This window comes from Rutilus rutilus (assembly GCF_951802725.1).
Source record: "Rutilus rutilus genome assembly, chromosome: 4".
Lineage (NCBI taxonomy): Eukaryota > Metazoa > Chordata > Actinopteri > Cypriniformes > Leuciscidae > Rutilus > Rutilus rutilus.
This window is the reverse complement of record NC_140212.1, coordinates 17,210,908-17,229,467: the sequence shown is the minus strand read 5'-3', so window position 1 is coordinate 17,229,467 and position 18,560 is coordinate 17,210,908. Positions and strand designations below refer to the sequence as shown.

Sequence of the window (18,560 nt, the reverse complement as noted above, 5' to 3'; positions counted from 1 at the left end):
TCAGATGTCTCAGACGCTGGTTCCCAAAACACCTCTTATGTTGTCTTGCTGTCATTAGTTTTACGCAGTCTCTTTAGAACAAGACTGTGGTTCAATTGCTCGGTTTATGTATATTATATTATATAGACAATATTATATAGTAGTTCAGCTGCTCGGTTTAATGAGGTTATACATTATATATCATTATACTATATATATATATCGAGCAGCTGAACTACTATATAATGTTGTCTATATAGACACAGTATTATATATTCATACATGATATTTGTTGATATTTGTTGATTTCTATATTGCTATTTTCAAATGAAAACCTTCTATTATCATCATAACAATTAGTGAAAAGTTGAATACAAATATTAAGAGGAATTTCATGTCAATAGAAGGATAATTATAAGTTTAATTAAAAAAAAAAGTGTAGTTTCAACCAAACAGATATTTTTGCCTTGTAAAATTTTTAGAAAATCTAGTTAAAAACACTCAAGGCATGTTTCCCACACTGCTTTTTACAACAGCAATGAAAAAGAAAATAAATAAATAATATTTAATTGAAATGCCCCAATATAACAAGAAGTAGCAATAAACCAAAAATATGTACTTGTTTAATAATTATTTTAAATCAAATATCTTAATAAATAAATATAATTAAATCTGTGAACACTTTGAGTAATTAATGAATCATTTCATTCAATTAATTAAAACTGATTATATTATCTGATTCATTGAACATAATCAAACTTACTTTATATTTTTGCTATTAGTGTCAGACGCCCTATTAATACATCTCTATTTAAATGCTCTCATACAAGTCACTAAAAAGGTGATAGATATAAACCAGTCCTAGTTTGTTCTAACTTTTACAGGCTTTTATTACCTGGTGTCATCATAAACAAGCACATTCTAAAGCAGAACAGCACAAGAATATGACCAAATGTTTTAAGCTTTAATCTGGAAGCTGTTAAAAATATACTTGATACTTAAGAGGTAAGTTTGAATTTTAAGTGGATGATAATGTTTCGTTTGTAGGAATGTAGTGATCTGGTTTGCCCTGTGGGGATTGGCCCAGATTGATGCTGACATAAAGTTAGGTGTGAAACAGTGAGGTCACACCGATATCATTTGCTCTCTAGAAGCATGTGAAATTATTGATTGGAACACCAGAGGCTCTAGGCAAATGTCGAACGTATTTACCGAGATTAATTAAAATTTCTGCACACAACAGTCAGGAGGGGACAAGCCTATCGATAGACGCGTACAGCCCTGCATGAAATGTCTCCAGGAAACCAGTAACACAACAGACACGCTGTGTGAGACCTCGTGATCTTGTTTATCCCACAAATACATTCGCCACATTTGCTGGAATCATCTCATTTCCATAATAATTGCATTTCTAATTATTCATTCTTTGCCAGCATTGAAAGATGGAAGGAAAAGCCAAAATTAGCCAAAAGTCCAACGTTGTCAAACGTTAAATCAAATGCTTTTCACAACACAAGCTCGATTTCACATTCCGGTCAAATTGAATGAGTGAAAAAGAGAAGTGAAGATCACACTTAAGGCTTGAAGCATAGTGACACTTTGGGGATTTGGGGAAGTATTGAGTAGGTCCCTCGAATTGTTCCTTCAAATCGGTGCGCTGTAATTGTCACAGTTACCAGGGGAGACGACATGAATAAATATTGGATGACTAAAATCATTGCAAATTTGGGAAAGTTTTTCACCCCGATTAAAGAAACTATTCTTATTTGGGGGTTTTTCCTATTGTTTTCCCTTATAGCTCTGTTCCAAAACCAGTTTGGTTTACCATTTCTTTAGCTGTTTAGCCCTCGGATTCCTTTGGAACATTCTACACAGGCATCGAGCAACACAAATGGCATTTCTCATGTAAAGCACGCAGGAGATTTGACTTCTCTAGTCAAAAAAAGAATAATAATTGAGTACTAATGATATTTAACGATAAGTTGGAACCAATCCTGACCAGTCCTAATGAGAAAGGAAAAAGGATAAACTAACATTCTGAGGGGAAAAATACACTGAAATAAAATTTAATTGGAACTTCAGTGTATCCAGTTGGATCTTATATCCAGCTAGATCATTCTTAAAGGGTTCATATTGAGCCCACTAGAATGAGTTCCAAATTATGATTATTAATGAAACTCCATCAGCATTTCAGTTGTGAAGCCATAGTGAAGATTTATAGAGTCTGACTTTAGCACGTTGCTAAACTAATGACTTATCACTCTCATAAGCACAAAATCTACAGCACACACAAATAATAGAGCAGATAGTCAAAATAGATTGTTGACATTAGCATGTTGCTAAGCTAATAACTCTTTCTAAAGCACCCCATTAGCACAAAAAATACACAGCACACAATAGTGGAGCAGAAAGTAAAAAATGACATTAGCATATAGTTAAGCAATGACTTATCACTTTCATAAGCACAAAATAGGCTTCACAACACAAACACATAATGGAGCGAACAGTCAAAACTGATAGTTTGATAGTGGGTTGCTAAGCTAACGAATTAGCAGTCTCATAAGCACAATACACAGCACAGACAAATAATAGAGCAGATAGGCTAGTCAACTGATAGTTTGACAGTAGCATGATGCTAAGCTAATGTCTAAACTGTCATAAGCACAAAAATGCACAAATAATCAACATATTATTTGTAATCAGATTGAAAAAAAATTATCAATGCTTTTTTTAAATTGAATCAAACATTTTTTGACTCATATACCATCTTGGATGCATTTTGTCTCTGTGCTCATTGCAATGGGTTCTGGGAATGAGGTATCTTTTAAAGAAGCATAATTATTTTTAAGGTAACTATGCCCACCTTTTGGAACAGCTGGGCCGCACATACGATATCCGCCAGAGCTAATATATGCTAATATATCTTTCTTTCTGTCTAACTGTTTTCCAGGAGACGTGATTGTCTACATTAATGACGTCTGCGTCCTGGGCACCACCCACGCTGATGTGGTGAAACTTTTCCAATCTGTGCCAATCGGACAAAGCGTAACCCTCGTCCTTTGCAGGGGTTACCCTCTTCCTTACGACCCGGAGGACGCAGCCAGCACCTTGCTGTCCCCCCTCGGCCTCATTGATCGCCCTCTGCTGGTCAACGGACAGAATAGCTACGACAGCTACATGGAGTACATCTCCCGCACCGCTCGCTTCATTGACCCCCCCCATACTACGTTGCCTCATCCCCATCCTGGAGACACCCACCTGGATGCCGGGCCGCTGGAGGACAGCGTCTCAATGGCATCGTCAGGAGCAGCCGGTGGAGAGCTGCTGACAGTTAACATGGTGAAAGGTGCGGATGGGTTTGGATTCACCATAGCAGACAGTAATGGAGGACAGAGGGTGAAGCAGATTCTGGAGGCGCAGGGATGCCCGGGGCTGTGTGAGGGCGATCTGATTGTGGAAATTAACCAGCAACCCGCACTAACCCTGCCACACACGCAGGTGGTGGAGCTGCTAAAAGAGTGTCCTGTTGGGGCAGAGACCACGTTGGTCGTACAGAGAGGAGGGGCAGGTAAGAAGGCTTATCTTTGTGGTGGTGTAGGTGGGTGTCTTGGGTTTTGTGTGTATTTTCGCGGCCTAACATACGGAAAAGCCTCTTAATTGGTTGATTGGTCCATTTTGTCCTTTTTAGCAGTTTTATAATTCACTCCTCGGCTTTCTCAAAGCGCTGAGTCACACTGAAGAACGAGCAATGGGTAAAAATAGACCCTGACACATAATTACAGTAGTGTACAAATGCATACACCTTACCTGTGTGCTTAGTATATTAATATCCTGCCTTCTGTACAATTCTGTCACATAACATGCTTTCACAAACACACACACCTAAAATTCACAAACCAGCACATTTAAAGATCCTATGAAATCAGTTCTGTCATGACTACTCTCGGGAGATTGTTATGGTAATAGAAATGGCAATGTTAATGTACAGTATTTGGTCTTGGCTGGAATAGATCTGCTACGCTGCTGCTGCAGAGCAAGTACCAAGACTTGCTACTGCCAATAGATTCACAGACATTGCTGTGAGCATGTAAGATATGTAGATAATGATGTGATCGCTACCAGATGAGTTAAAGACCTATCAGCCTGTGCCACCTAGTATTTCACGCCAGAACTAGGTGTGTTTTGAGGCTTTTAGCATGTCTGTTAGCTTTGAGGATAATCTATATGCTTGGCCTTATGGTGCGGTCACATTTACCATTGCTCGTCATAATTTTGTGAGCACAATCCTGTCATTTCAGTAGGCTCAGCATGTTGCTAAGCTAAAGTCCTCTCATAAGCAAGTTACTCATGCAAATTTGCAGCACTGACCAATTGAAAGCTGCTTGGTTTGAAATTGACTTTGGTGTGCTTTATAGATTGCTATGCTATTGACAATAGAAAGTGGACCTTTTTGCTCTCAAAATTTCGCGTAAATTACACTTAAAGGGATAGTTCACTTTGAAATTAATTTTTGATATGTTTTAGCTTACCTCAAGGGCATCCAAGATGTAGGTGTCTTTGTTTCCGCAGTAGTTTAAATTTTGATATTTTTAGGTCAAACCGTTCTTGTCTGTCAGTCATATAATGCAGGTCGATGGTCACTGGCTCAAAACACAAGCACAGAGTCCAAATTAAAACAATTCCCCACGTCCAAATGAAACAATTCCCCATCATAAGTACACATTGATGGCCTAAGACACGAAACGAGCGGTTTGTGTGAGAAAACGAACAGTATTTATATCGTTGTTATCTCTTGAAAACAGCACACGTCCAAATGATCTGACGGCGCGGGCGGGTATAGATATATACATAGATGTCGCCTTGGCTATGGTTTCGTTCCAATGAACTGCAGTAGCGAAGGCGACATCTAGTGTATACATCTATACCCGCCAGCGGGCGGGTATAGGTATATACACTAGATGTCGCTTGGCTACGGTTTCGTTCCAATGAACTGCAGTAGCCAAGGCGACATCTATGTATATATCTATACCCGCCCGCGCCGTCAGATCATTTGGACGTGTGCTGTTTTCAAGAGATAACAATGATATAAATACTGTTCGTTTTCTCACACAAACCGCTCGTTTCGTGTCTTAGGCCATCAATGTGTACTTATGATGGGGAATTGTTTAATTTGGACAACGGGGAATTGTTTTAATTTGGACTTTGTGCTTGTGTTTTGAGACAGTGACCATAGACCTCCATTATATGACTGACAGACAAGAACGGTTTGACCTAAAAATATCAAAATTGAAACTACTGCGGAAACAAAGACACCTACATCTTGGATGCCCTTGAGGTAAGCTAAAACATATCAAAAATTAATTTCAAAGTGAACTATCCCTTTAAGTGATCGCACCTTAAAGTTGACAAGATGTAGACCTTTAAAATGTACTGTCTTGAAGTTATGGTAAAATGGAGGAAAGGCTAAAAGCTATTGACACCTTGGATATGTTCCACCTTCAATCCAGGAAAGAAAACTGCAGTCGTCAAGCCATTTCATGGAGTCTTTAAAGTTAAACTGAATTCAAAATTGATCCCAAAACCGATGCCAAACAGCTATTTTAAGCTTCACGAGTGGCAATGTGCAGTGATGTGCTTTCCAGCACACAAGCACTCCCTACACTCACGAACACCGTGTCCCAGACACCTACACTGTCTTACATACAAATTATGGTTTGCTGGTTCGGTGTCTAGCTCTCGAGGTGCAGTGAATCAATACTGGCTATTTTGCAGTGCTGTTGATTATTGCTGGTGATAACTTGTTTCTCACCCGAGACTGATTTTAGATTCTCCCCAATTAATTAAGTAATTGATTACTTCAGCTATTCAATAAAACAAAAAAAGCCAGCTCTGCAGTCATTTTCTGTATATCACTGATTCTTGAGACCTGGGACAAAATTTTATATGCCGTAGTTTTAAAATATATATGATAGTTTGACAATTTGGATGATAACTACATTTGTACATTATTTAATTTGTTCCTTTTTTTATTTAAAATAAATTATAAATATATAAAAAAAATACAATTTCATTAAAATAATTAATTTTATCATTGTTTTATTTTATTATTTCACTCACTTCCCCTAAAACAATTGCCCTCAGACCATAACTCTAATATTTCAAATAGGCCTATGTATTTTTTCATATTTTTTTTTGTTTTGTTTTCTTTTGTTTGTGAGATGTTTGTTTTTTTCAGACTGACTGACATTTATGATTATTAAAGTCAGCCCTCATCCTGGAGGTCTTATTTTGATATTTATTTTTTATATTTTGAATTGAACAAGGTCATATAGACACTGTTGGGTTATATAGTTTTTTTTAATCATTTTAAATAATACTTTCTTTCTTTCTTTCTTTCTTTCTTTCTTTCTTTCTTTCTTTCTTTCTTTCTTTCTTTCTTTCTTTCTTTCTTTCTTTCTTTCTTTCTTTCTTTCTTTCTTTCTTTCTTTCTTTACTTACTTACTTACTTATTTATTTCAAAACCTTGAGCTGAAAAGTATTAATATATTCTTTTTTGGAGTGAATTTAAGGTCCATATTCATATGAAGTATTTGGCACAATAATATCTCACAGTGATATTGGTTGAAAGGTTAAACAAAAAAAAAACATGCGAATGCGTAATGCGTTTTTTTTTTTTTTTTCTATAGCCTGTTTTGTTTCAAGAATCAGTGGTATGAGAGCAGCCTGTCCAGCATGTCAGAACCCAGAAAGCATATAATTTGAGCATTAATTGCAGTTGGAAGCACTCACCGTTGATTTTTTTTAAGCCTGCGGTTTTAGGCCGAAATTAATTGTGAGTCATTCATGTTAGAAAATGAAAAGGCAGCAAAAGCTGATCCACATGCACCTGTCTATATGCAGAAAAGCAGCTCGTTCAATACATTTTAGTATTCATTGCAAAAGGAAAAAAGTACTTCAATGGCTTTAGCTCTAACTGACACCTTTACTGAGAACATATAAGCTCTTTTTAAAAGCTGCTTGAGTCAGAGTGATTTATGACCCGTAGCAATCAGAGAGTCTGATGTAACACATAGAGAAAGAAAGTGAGGGGACATATAGAATAAAGATTCAGGACAGAAAGAAAGAATAAAGATCTTAACTCTCAGAGACCCACTGTGGCAAAACTGCAACATTTGTTCAAAGCAATTAAATAACACACACTCCAAAAGGCACAATAGCAACACATTTTGAATGAAAATATTTGGGAGAATCTCAAAACCTTAAAAGAAATGCTCAGGTCCCAATATAAAAAAAAAAGAAATAAAAAAAATAATATTTTTGGAATAAATAAAGTGTAATTTACTATTGCACTACAAGGTGCCATAGACATATTACAGTTGGATATGTAAAATTTTCTTGAATATAATGTCACAATTCGTCTTTGAGGGTTAATCATAAGAAAATGGGAAAGAGGAGGTGAAGGAAATAGAGTGCTAGAGAGACATTTTGAGAGCTTATTTGATTTGAATGTCTCCTCTGTGTCAGTGTAGGTCAAAGGTTAACGAGAGAGACATTAAATCCTCGTTAAGCCCCAGTGATCAGTATGCTCGATTACAGCCTCTATGCGCTTTACATACAGTATGAAGAGCGAACGCACTCCAAAGCACACACTCTCATTAGTACACATGCATAATTAAGGTTAAGGACATTTTATGAACATTTAAAAATGTATGAATGTCACTGCATTATACTAACAAAATATCAATCCAAGAATTTGTTTTAAAGGAGAGGATTTTTAAAGGAAACCATTTCATTAAACATTTCACAGTTTTAAGTGACAAATAATGATGACATTATTCTGAGATTTTAGTTCGTATATAAGAAACCTAGATTTTCTGCAATTTCAAATATGAAATTAATGGGAAATATACCTTTGAAAACCAGGCTGCTTCAAAAGTGGGCATTCAGCTCTATTGCCAGTCAGTTCATCTGAAACGATGAGGGGGTACAGAAGTCAACTCGATTAATCCTGATCGCAGAGAGGTTATTGGTATTCATTCCTTACTTCATTTATCTTAATGTGTTGAGATTTGTGCCTCACCAAAGTGAAGTGTAATGTAATTACATTCTGTGTGTTTGCAAGGGCACTGACCACAACTAGAGTGTATGTTTTGTTTCGAGTGCATGTGGGTAGATCCACTTAAGTGCCACCAACAGAATCAGCGTGCTTGAAGGTCATTATGGTCACTTGAATCCGAATATGGCCTAATGTCCCGTACATCAGCAATCTGTCGCATTCTCATCCTCATCATCCTTGTGTGCAGACAGACTGAACAGTGAGCCCTGAAACACTAGACAGCCTGTTGCATCACGCTACCACCCGAGTTTAACATCCGTCTGTTCAAACATACCGTGACTGACATAAGGAGGACAGAAGATGATTTGCACAAACCAACAGTTTCTGTCAAGCCAAGTTGCAGGGTCAGTTTTATTCCATGCTACTTCCATCTGTATTTATCTGCACCTCTTCCCTTCTATTCTTCCTTTTAAAGCATTATATTCCAGGTCTTCTGAAGCCATACGATAGCTTTTGTGTTCGGATTTATGCCATTCTTCTCTAGAAATCATAACTTCCAAGTTTGTGAGAGAAGATCTTTTCAATTAATTGGTTTATCCTATTCACAAAATCAGATGATTCATTGACAAATCGGATCCAATAGCTAGTCAATAGTTAAAGACCTCTAAACTTCAGATTAGCTCAAGAAAAGTGCATAGAGAGATTCATAGAATGGGTTTCCATGGCCATCCAAGCCTTACATCACCAAGTGCAATGAAAGGTGTCGGATGCAGTGGTGTAAAGCACTCCGCCACTGGACTCTAGAGAAGTGGAGACGTGTTCTCTGGAGTGACGAATCACGCTTCTCTGTCTGGCAATCCGATGGACGAGTCTGGGTTTGACGGTTGCCAGGAGAACGGTATTGCCTGACTGCATTGTGCCAAGTGTAGAGTTTAGTGGAGGGGGGATCATGGTGTGGAAATGTTTGGGCTTTGCCTCTTAGTTCCAGTGAAAGGAACTCTTAATGCTTCAGCATGCCAAGACATTTTGGACAATTTCATGCTCCCAACTTTGTAGGAACAGTTTGAGGATGGCCCCTTCCTGTTCCATCATGACTGCGCACCAGTGCACAAAGCAAGGTCCATAAAGACATGGATGAGCGAGTTTGGTGTGGAGGAACTTGACTGGCCCGCACAGAGTCCTAACCTCAACCCAATAGAACACCTTTGGGATGAATTAGAGGGGAGACTGCGAGCCAGGCCTTCTCGTCCAACATCGGTGCCTGACCTCACAAATGCGCTTCTAGAAGAATGGTAAAAAATGTCCATAAACACACTCCTAAACCTTGTGGAAAGCGTTCCCAGAAGAGTTGAAGCTGTTATAACTGCAAAGGGTGGGCCAACTTCATATTAAACCCTACGGATTAAGAATGGGAAGTAATTAAAGTTCATGTGCATGTAAAGGCAGACAGCCCAAATCTTTTGGCACAATAGTGTATACATGCAGTTTACCAAGTAACAAACAGGCCTTCTCCGTTTTACTGATCCTGTATCCTAAGTCAGTGACATGAGTCGTAGCTAACTCACACAGAGAGATGCGTAATGCCAACACTTAAAGGCTTCTCTACAAATCCAATCAGTGGAACAGTCCAGGAGCGTTTAGACAGCCTATTATACACCCTAATAAAACTGTCAGTGCTCCAGTGAAATGATGTGCTAGTTCTTAATGTGCTGCAATTTGGCCCCTCTGTCTCACCACTGGACACTGGCCATCCTTTCTAATTACACTAGTGCAAATGTGAGTGTCTCTTGTGAACAGTTTGGTTCACCCTCTCTGTTTCTCTTTTTTTTACGCCTCTTTTCTCCATCCCTACAGATTGTTTCTCCTCTTTTCTTTATATCCTCGAAGCAGGAGTCTAAAGCTAAATCTCAAGGCTTGTCCATTGCATAACAGTGGGTTGATTGTTTCTAAATGTCTCATTCATAATGTCCAGATGGTGATGTGGTTTTTCTGCCAGATCTCTTTGTCTCTGCAATAATTTCACTGCCCCACATGTCTAGCACTCTTCACTTGTGAAAATGCCCTTGGCTGCTGATTTAAGTGCATTTTGGCATGTTCCCCTGGAATGGTTATTGGTTGGATCTGTCTTTGAAGAGCTGATCTAGGATCTCTAACCGGAATCCACTGATTAACACACACCCCACCAGAGCGCCATCTGCCGTTTCCATGATTGGCTTATTTAGTGAAGATCTTGTTGTTATCAGATAATTGTTGCAATGAACCATAACTATGGCAGACAGCCCAACAGAACATTGATGATGATACCCAAAAGCAAGACAAAGGTTTCCAGAAGAAAACCATTAATTGAAGTTTCGTGGTTTGTGTCTGTTTGAGTTTGTCTTTATGCTATATAGTTTTGTACTCCTTAAAACCAAATCATATTTTAGCAGATTTGAGAATTTTGATAATTACAGTCTTCTGAGAAAACAAACCAAAAATGTTTATGACTCACTCACATGCATATCCAAACTTCTGTCCAATAAAATGCTATCTAATGAGAAAGTCCCTCCCCTTAATACCCAAGTCTGATTAGCATTATCAAGGAGCTAATCGTGGTTCATGGCTGTGAAGTAAACTTAAAGCCTTTCGATATGCATCACCACAACTTTCCCTTTAAATAGAACATACGTCAATACAGGAGAGAAAATTAGCCATTTCATGGCTTTTTAAAGGAACAGTTCACCAAAAAACTAAATATTTGTCATGGTATGCTACTTCTACAAAGGTTTGTAGAGTTTCCCATCGTAGCACCACCAGAGGTATATCAAACTTTTTTTTTTAAGCTTTGCCATTATGTAATATTTGCAGTGAGTTCTAGAGTTTAGGGTAATACTTTAGTTTGTGGACCAATTCTCACTATTAACTTGTTGCTTATTAGCATGCATTTCACTAGCATATTTGCTGTTATTAGTATTTATAAAGCACGTATTAAAGGGATAGTTCACCCAAAAATGGAAATTCTATCATTGTTTACTCACCCTCAAGTTGTTCCAAACCTGTATGAGTTTCTTTGTTCTGCTGAACACAAAGGAAGATATTTGGAAGAATGTTTGTAACCAAACAGATCTCGGTCCCCATTGACTACCATAGTATATTTTTTTCCTACTATGGAAGTCAATGGGGACCGAGATCTGTTGATTACAAACGCTCTTCCAAATATCTTCCTTTGTGTTCAGCAGAACAAAGAAACTCATACAGGTTTGGAACAACTTGAGGGTGAGTAAATGATGACAGAATTTTCATTTTTGGGTGAACTATCCCTTTAATGCCTTAATCTGCATGACGATATTCTACATCCCTTAATCCTACCCATTTAACTGAACCACTACAACCACTGCCTTTCTAACTATTAATATGCAGTAAATTAGGAGTTTATTAAGGCAAAAGTAGTAGTTAATAGTGAATATATGTTCCCCAAACTAAAGTGTTGCCAAGTTTAGCTTTTTGGCTTGCTTTGTGATAACCAGAACTATAAAGGCTATTTTAGTGTCTGTTGCTAATGGTGACAAGCAGAAGTGTGTAATTTCTGTCCCATTACTATATCGTTGCTCAGGATTCTCAGATATCAATCTTCAAAAAGCTCTGCATATTAAGCTGTGAAGAAGCATTTTAGTGTAGAAACACCTACACATTTAAGCTTTATATTATTGTCGTAAGTTCTTATTTTGGTCACGTTTGTCAAGTTGTTTTTCCAGAGCCCTGAGAGAGCATTTATGTATTTGAGTCATTTAGACATGTGGAACCAAAAGGTGATGGATATCACTCAGGCTTGTGTTTCCAGTCTCACTGTTGTCATGGCCACCAGTTAAAGCATCTGCTATTTTTGGTTGTATTTGGTGTTTAGAGGAAATGTGTCGTCTAGCTTAGTGCGTGTATGTGCGTGTTTGAGAGAGTATGTGTGCACTGTTTAAATTACCTTTCAAAGCTTGCATTAATATCTCATATGGTGTGATCAATTCAGCTTATCAATTATCTTCATTACTAGCAGCTTCGTCCATCCTGAAGTGTGTGTGTGTGTGTGTGTGTGTGTGTGTGTGTGTGTGTGTGTGTGTGTGTGTGTGTGTGTGTGTGTGTGTGTGTGTGTGTGTGTGTGTGTGTGTGTGTGTGTGTGTGTGTGTGTGTGTGTGTGTGTGTGTGTGTGCACGCAGAAGCAGATGACTCTTAGCTGGTTGAGAAAAAACAAACGCCTCTCAGAGTCTCATCAAAGAGGTAATTAGCTCCAGCTCTACTGATATACTCATTAGCTGATTTATACCCATTAGCTGAGATATAGGCATGGGACCATTAGCTTACCAGACACATGCTTCACAAATTCAAAAGGAGCTTATGGGGAATTGACAGTGGATATTAATGCACACACACATAGACATCTCACATAACATATAATGTGTTAAAAACACTGACTAGCTTCTCAATGAGGTTAGTTTGGGTCAATTTGATGATGGATTTAACCCACAAATATTCTTTTGAGTTGCTGTATTGAACATATTCAGTATATTGCATGTGGTATCTATTTAATATATTCTACTCGCAGCTTCATACCGTGGTGTATTCAGCAGTCAGACAGTTGCCCGCTGGGTCTGTGTGTATATTATGAATAAATGAAGATTAATGCCCCCCATCTGATCTCTGTGCTGCTCAAATCTTATTTGGTTAATGAAATGTGCCTCAGCCATAAATCCAGCACTAGACGTTAAGCAAGCCGTTGATTTGCGGCAAAGTGGACATCAGATGTCCTGACTGCGTGTAAAGTGTACCCGTTTATAGTATTGTTGTTGTTATTTTTATTTGGTTTAATACATTTCTAATAATAATTCATGAAAAATGAATACATGTATTAATATTATTATAATTCAATTTGATCATTACTAACAGTTTGCCTTTATGAGAGTTCTTTGTGGCCCTGTTTACACCTAGTATCTTTAGTAGATGAGAAAAACACGTCTCTTTTGTCCACTTTCAACCACTTCTGTCCTGATGTCTTCGAGGGGAGGGTCTATGGGCGGCTAAATGTATGGGCTTTTTTAGATCTTTCGATCTAATGGACAAAATAAGCTTACGTAATTTACACATGAACTTGACTGGAGACAACTGGAGTACGTGAACTGCTGGAGAGCATCAGCTTTGGTTTCTGCTCTGACAGACGCAAGACCACACTGAACGCTGTGAGTGTGTATTAGAAATCAGGAATGGTAAGAGAACATTGTGTTTGGTACGTCTTCAAACTAAACTTGGGTCTCCAGCTGACAAAGTTCAAATCCCGTCTGGCTATCGCGCTTCCCATAATGTTTACGCATTTGGTCAGGAGGTGAAGAGTAGGTAGTCTTTTGTGGTTGTTGAATGCATTCGGCCACTAAGCAATCCGGTCGAATGTGTTTTCGACTAGCTCTGGAAGTGCTCGAAAGTGAACAAGCTTTAGACCCTGTTTACACCTGTATTTAGCGTCGTCCACTTGTGACCCGATCTAGATCTGAATAGTTCCTGTATGTTGTCCACACCCAACCTGAAAAGAAATCTATACTGTGGGATATTCTCTCGACTCTTGCCGTCCTCCACTCATGTGATCACCAATTAGTCGATTGCAAATTTGGACAAGTGGGCAACACTTCCATAATTGCCAGATGGCAGGATCTACTCCAGAACACAATTTCTGATAGAAGCTTGCCTGGATTAGGTTTACCCCTCACCTGCATCATACAGATTTACGGTGTTTGATGGGTTTTATTAGCATAATCTGCTTAATATGCATCAAGGGTGTTGCAGAATCTAGGACATGTTTATTTTAATGTGTCATACAGTGTGTTTACCAGCGCTTTGTTCTTCAGGTTCAAATTGGGGGGGATATTTAACAACCGCATCCCTGAGCTGATTAAGTCTTGTGAAGCGATGTGAACTACATTACGAATTAAAATATGAGCGTTGTTGTCTATTTATTGTGATTATAGCCATCAGCAAAAGTTTTTGTTTTGCAAAGCGCTACTTTAAGCAAATATTTATAAGCAAGTATGTTTTTATAATTGTCATTTGCTTTACATCCACTGATGAGGCTTGATATCTGTATTTTCCAGAGCACGACTTCCATTCGTTTCTCTATCCATATATGAAGCACAAAAAAGCCCTTTCAGCTGTTCTGCCCTAGTGTCACTGATTTCTTGCTCGGTCTTGCTCACTGAAGCTGCCCAGTTTTGTCTCGCCGCTCCTTATTTGACGCATGCCAAGCCGACAGCAACATGCTGCACTTCTTAATCATCGTGTTGCTTGTGTTATAAAAGTGGCTTAAAGTAAGAAAGTGTCCAATTCGAATTTAGTGTACATTAAAATGCTTATTTTGTGTGAGGCGACTGCATGTCAAATTCTATGTAGGATGCACATCCAACTGCTGTTTAAACGTGAGGAAATTAAAATACAAATTTTAGATTTCCAAAACTAAACAAAAACACTTTTCAAAAATGACACAGTTAGAAAACGCACTGTATCAAGAATTTTTGTAACAATGTACAATTATATAAATATTTTTGTGTCGCAAATCCTTCTCATCTCTAAACCTAGCCCTTACCATTTCCTATAAAATATATACAGTTTAAAAAAGTAAGTGATAGACAAGTGTATTCCAAAAATGGTGGCAATTTTTTTAATTGTAATTTCAATGATTGTTGAATTTGGGCGATCATATGGATTCTGAAGATTTGATTTACAGAGCACAAATAAAATGGATTACTTGTGATCATTTTATGGTAATTTTTGAGTCACAGTAGATTTAGAAAACTGTGTACAACAAAATAAGTATTACATAAGTAATGGTTAAATTATTGCAGGTATTATGTATTTGAAGGTTTTAAAGTATTCTTGTATAAATGATGTAATCCTTAAAACGAGATGGCACTAGAAATCCCAGAATGGAAGAAAATATTATAATTTCAAATAAAGTAACAGTGTTAAATGCGATCGATCCCATTGATCATAAATGCAATAGAATCAACCAATTAATTTCATGAATTAAATCTCCATAGATAAATAAATGTTCACAAACATTTGAGCTAAAAAACAAAAAAGGATAAGGACTATCTCTGACTTATTTTCCTGATGTTTTATACATTAGAAATCCAAGACTGACTAAAAGGTCACTTTAACATAATCACCAAAGCATTTTATTCACAATCACAGTCGACCGGGAGCCTTAAAGAGCAAATACACTGTTCTGATAAGCCTATGATATCAATACGTTTTTATCTCCCATGGAGCAACTCAAGAACCCTATCCACCTTATTCTGCAATTTTTTGCTAAATTAATCATCATAACAAGCTGTTTTGTACAGCTAAAAATAACTGAAAGCAAATGACACCAGAAGCCAAACACATTCAATTTGCAAATTGGTGGATACAGTGAAAAAATGGTTCTTGATAAAAAAGTTAAATTAATAACAATTAAAAGTTAATTAATTGTACGATACTTGCAATAGCCGTTGAACGAGCGTCCGGATATGCGCTCTCAGGAGAATGTGTTGATGATTCAGTGGTCCGATAATGCTGAAGTTGCAATCTATTTCTTCACTGTTGAACGAAGAAATTATGATGAACTTGCGATGTTCGCCTGACTCAGTCGTTGTCGAGGAAGTTACAATAGTTGTAACGTGAGGCCCTGCCACCATGGCTGCGCCGACTCTGGGACAAAGGTCCAGTGGAACTTTAACCTTTGGAGGGAAAGTTTGCGATCCTTTGTTTTCTAGCATTGTATTTTTCATATGTTACTGGATTGGGTGTTGATGGAGAAACTATTTAAGATTCTTGTAATACTAATATATTATCATATAATATACACAATCATTTTAGATCATCAAAATACAAATTTGTAGATGCCAAAAATAGTACAGATGAGGTTACATTATCTAGTGGTTCTATCATAAAGCATGTATAAAACGTTATACAATACAAAGACACTATACAAGACTTTTAATTATAATGTATTGAAGATATGCACTGTAAAAAGTGAACAGTTGGATCAACAAAATCCCAAAAAATCCAAAAAATTACTTCAATTGGTAACACCTAAAGAAATTAAGTTTTCTCAACTTAAATTATCACGTTTTTCACGATAAAACGTGATCATTTAAGTTGAGAAAACTTAATTTCTTTAAGTGTTACCAATTGAAGTAATTTTTTTAAGTTGATCCAACTGTTCACTTTTTACAGTGTGCGTGTTCATTCATAGACTGATTGATTAATAAAAAGAGTAATTTTTTTATGGGCATTATGTGTGTTTCAAATATAATGATTAATTTTGTTTGATTGGTCCAGACGCTACAAAACTTTTTTGTGTGGGTAAATAAGGTTCAAAGATGTCCCTTTGAGGGTACTGCCCCAGTGACAATAACTGAAAGTGTATAAATATTTCCAAAAAATCTTTTAAAATGATCAAAATAAATATATATAATTATATTAACAATGAAAAAAAGTGTGAAAAAATGGCATTTTGCAATCAACCTTTTTCACAGCCGCACTCTTAATGCTTTATTGGATTATCTGCAGTCCTAATATGTGTCTTGTTCATTCCTGAAGGTCATCTGTGGTAAGCCATGAAAGACAGAGAGGCAGACAGAGGTTGAATGCAAGACACTGGACGGCCTGTGTGTATGCATGAGTTTGTTTTTGTACTCCAAGGCCGATTTAGGAGGAGTTTAGAGAGAAAATATTCATGAATCTGCCGTTTGATGTCGGCGGGTATTGTTTAGCTCTTAATACCAGGAGAGGTGCTCTACAGTCTAAACTGACAGTACTTCCTGTTTGTTATGATTAGAGTTCGGAAGCCTCATGGCCTTTCGCCTCATCTAAGCCAATGTTTTTCCTCCAGAGGGAAAGTGAGCATTTGATGTGATGTGAAGATGCCGTTCAGTGCATTTTAAGTATATTTCTGTCTTTGGATTTGGGCATCCTTTCATTGATTGCAGCAGGGAGATAAAATTGTATATTTTTTGTCATCAAAAAAGGATCAACAAATACAGTCCTTAGGGTCAAACTTGTATATTTTACATTTAAAACTCTCTTTCACTTAGATACATGAAATATTCACCACTTGTCCTAAAAATGCAATTGCTTCCGAGAGGATTTTCTTTCCAGATTGAATAGATATTTGAATAGCTGCTGTTTGAATTGTATCTTCAGAGTTAATTACTTATTAAATGGTTTCAATTTTAAGCACTGTTATTTTTGTAATTCCACACTAATCCTGTTAGAGTTGATTTTAAGGTATTTAAGGCTGTGAAACACCAAAACAACATCAAAGAACTAGTGGCGACGACAGCCGTCTGTGGTGTCACCTCGTGTCACATGTGTCTGGGCTAAAAAGTTGTGCTTGAACACACCGCAAAGACTACAGCCAGCGGCCAACTAGCAGGTACATTCTGTATCAGCAGGGGTCAATGGTCTATATTTGTCATTTAAAAATGGAAACCGGACTGCGGATATACAAACCATAAACAAACGGGGAAAAAAGCGCTTGCTTACCATTTAGAATATCAATCATGTTGATCACTTTCTTCATTCCAGGCGGCTCATGTTGTTACTAAATAATGGAATGCTCAGGTAAGATGACATAAATTAGAACAGACTGTCTGTCTTGACTTCTCTGGTCGCTTTCATCACCTCACTTTTCTTCTCGTGCACTGACTGGTTCACTAAGTCGAACAGCCAATCAGAGTTCTCTGTCTCTCCGACAGCACTGACGCAGATGGATGGCGATTTAATATGCTCAATCTGCCAAAAAGCCACTGACGGGGTCCGTCTAGCGCAGATGGTATGGAACACACCACAAAACTAAGCTGACAGATGCTCAACGATGGCCCAACATTGGCTGATTGCCAACCATCAGCTTGGTGTTTCAGGGCCTTTAGGGACTTCATGGATATGTTTAGACTTTGATATTTGTTGAGACAAGTTTTAGAATTTTCAAATATATGTTAAATATATGTTCCGAACTATTTCTAGGTCGCTCATCAAATTGGCAAATTGAACATCTTTGTATAAAAGTTGAGATTTCCTTCCTTCCATTGAATCTCACATCATGCTGGATTATCCGCTTCTGCACAAAGTTGTATAAACATTTTGTATTAAATTAGAAAATTACAAAATAGAAATAATTTCAGAAATATCTTTTGGACTCCACCAATATCTATTAGCTCAAATAAATACAATCCTCACACTCAGATTGTACCCCAAGAAGGAACGGCTCTGGAGAAAACAAATTAAAATGCTAATAAGAGGTTGTCATCCAGGACTTTTCCTGTTTTTGTTTTATTTACAATTCCCACTTTGATTCTTATATTAAAGCTCCAGCAGGCTAAAAGTTTTGTTTGTTTTTACCATTGCAGGTCACTTTTCACCTTGGAAGACCTCTAAACAGGTAAATCGTATCGTATTTCAGCCTTCTGATTTAAATTAATAAACTAACAGTAACTGTGCACTCTCACTATTGACTGATTAAGTCATATTA

At 37.4% G+C, this 18,560-nt stretch overlaps 1 protein-coding gene across 2 annotated transcripts in view; it reads left to right on the top strand.

The window, feature by feature from the left end:
• Window positions 1-18,560, top strand: part of magi2a (membrane associated guanylate kinase, WW and PDZ domain containing 2a) — a 250,463-nt gene that overhangs the window by 191,465 nt on the left and 40,438 nt on the right. For both annotated transcript variants that reach the window (XM_084408381.1, XM_084408380.1), the window contains exons 10-11: window positions 2,930-3,547; window positions 18,439-18,470. In XM_084408381.1, coding sequence (XP_084264507.1) covers window positions 2,930-3,547; window positions 18,439-18,470 — 650 coding nt within the window. The remainder of the gene's footprint in view (window positions 1-2,929; window positions 3,548-18,438; window positions 18,471-18,560) is intronic.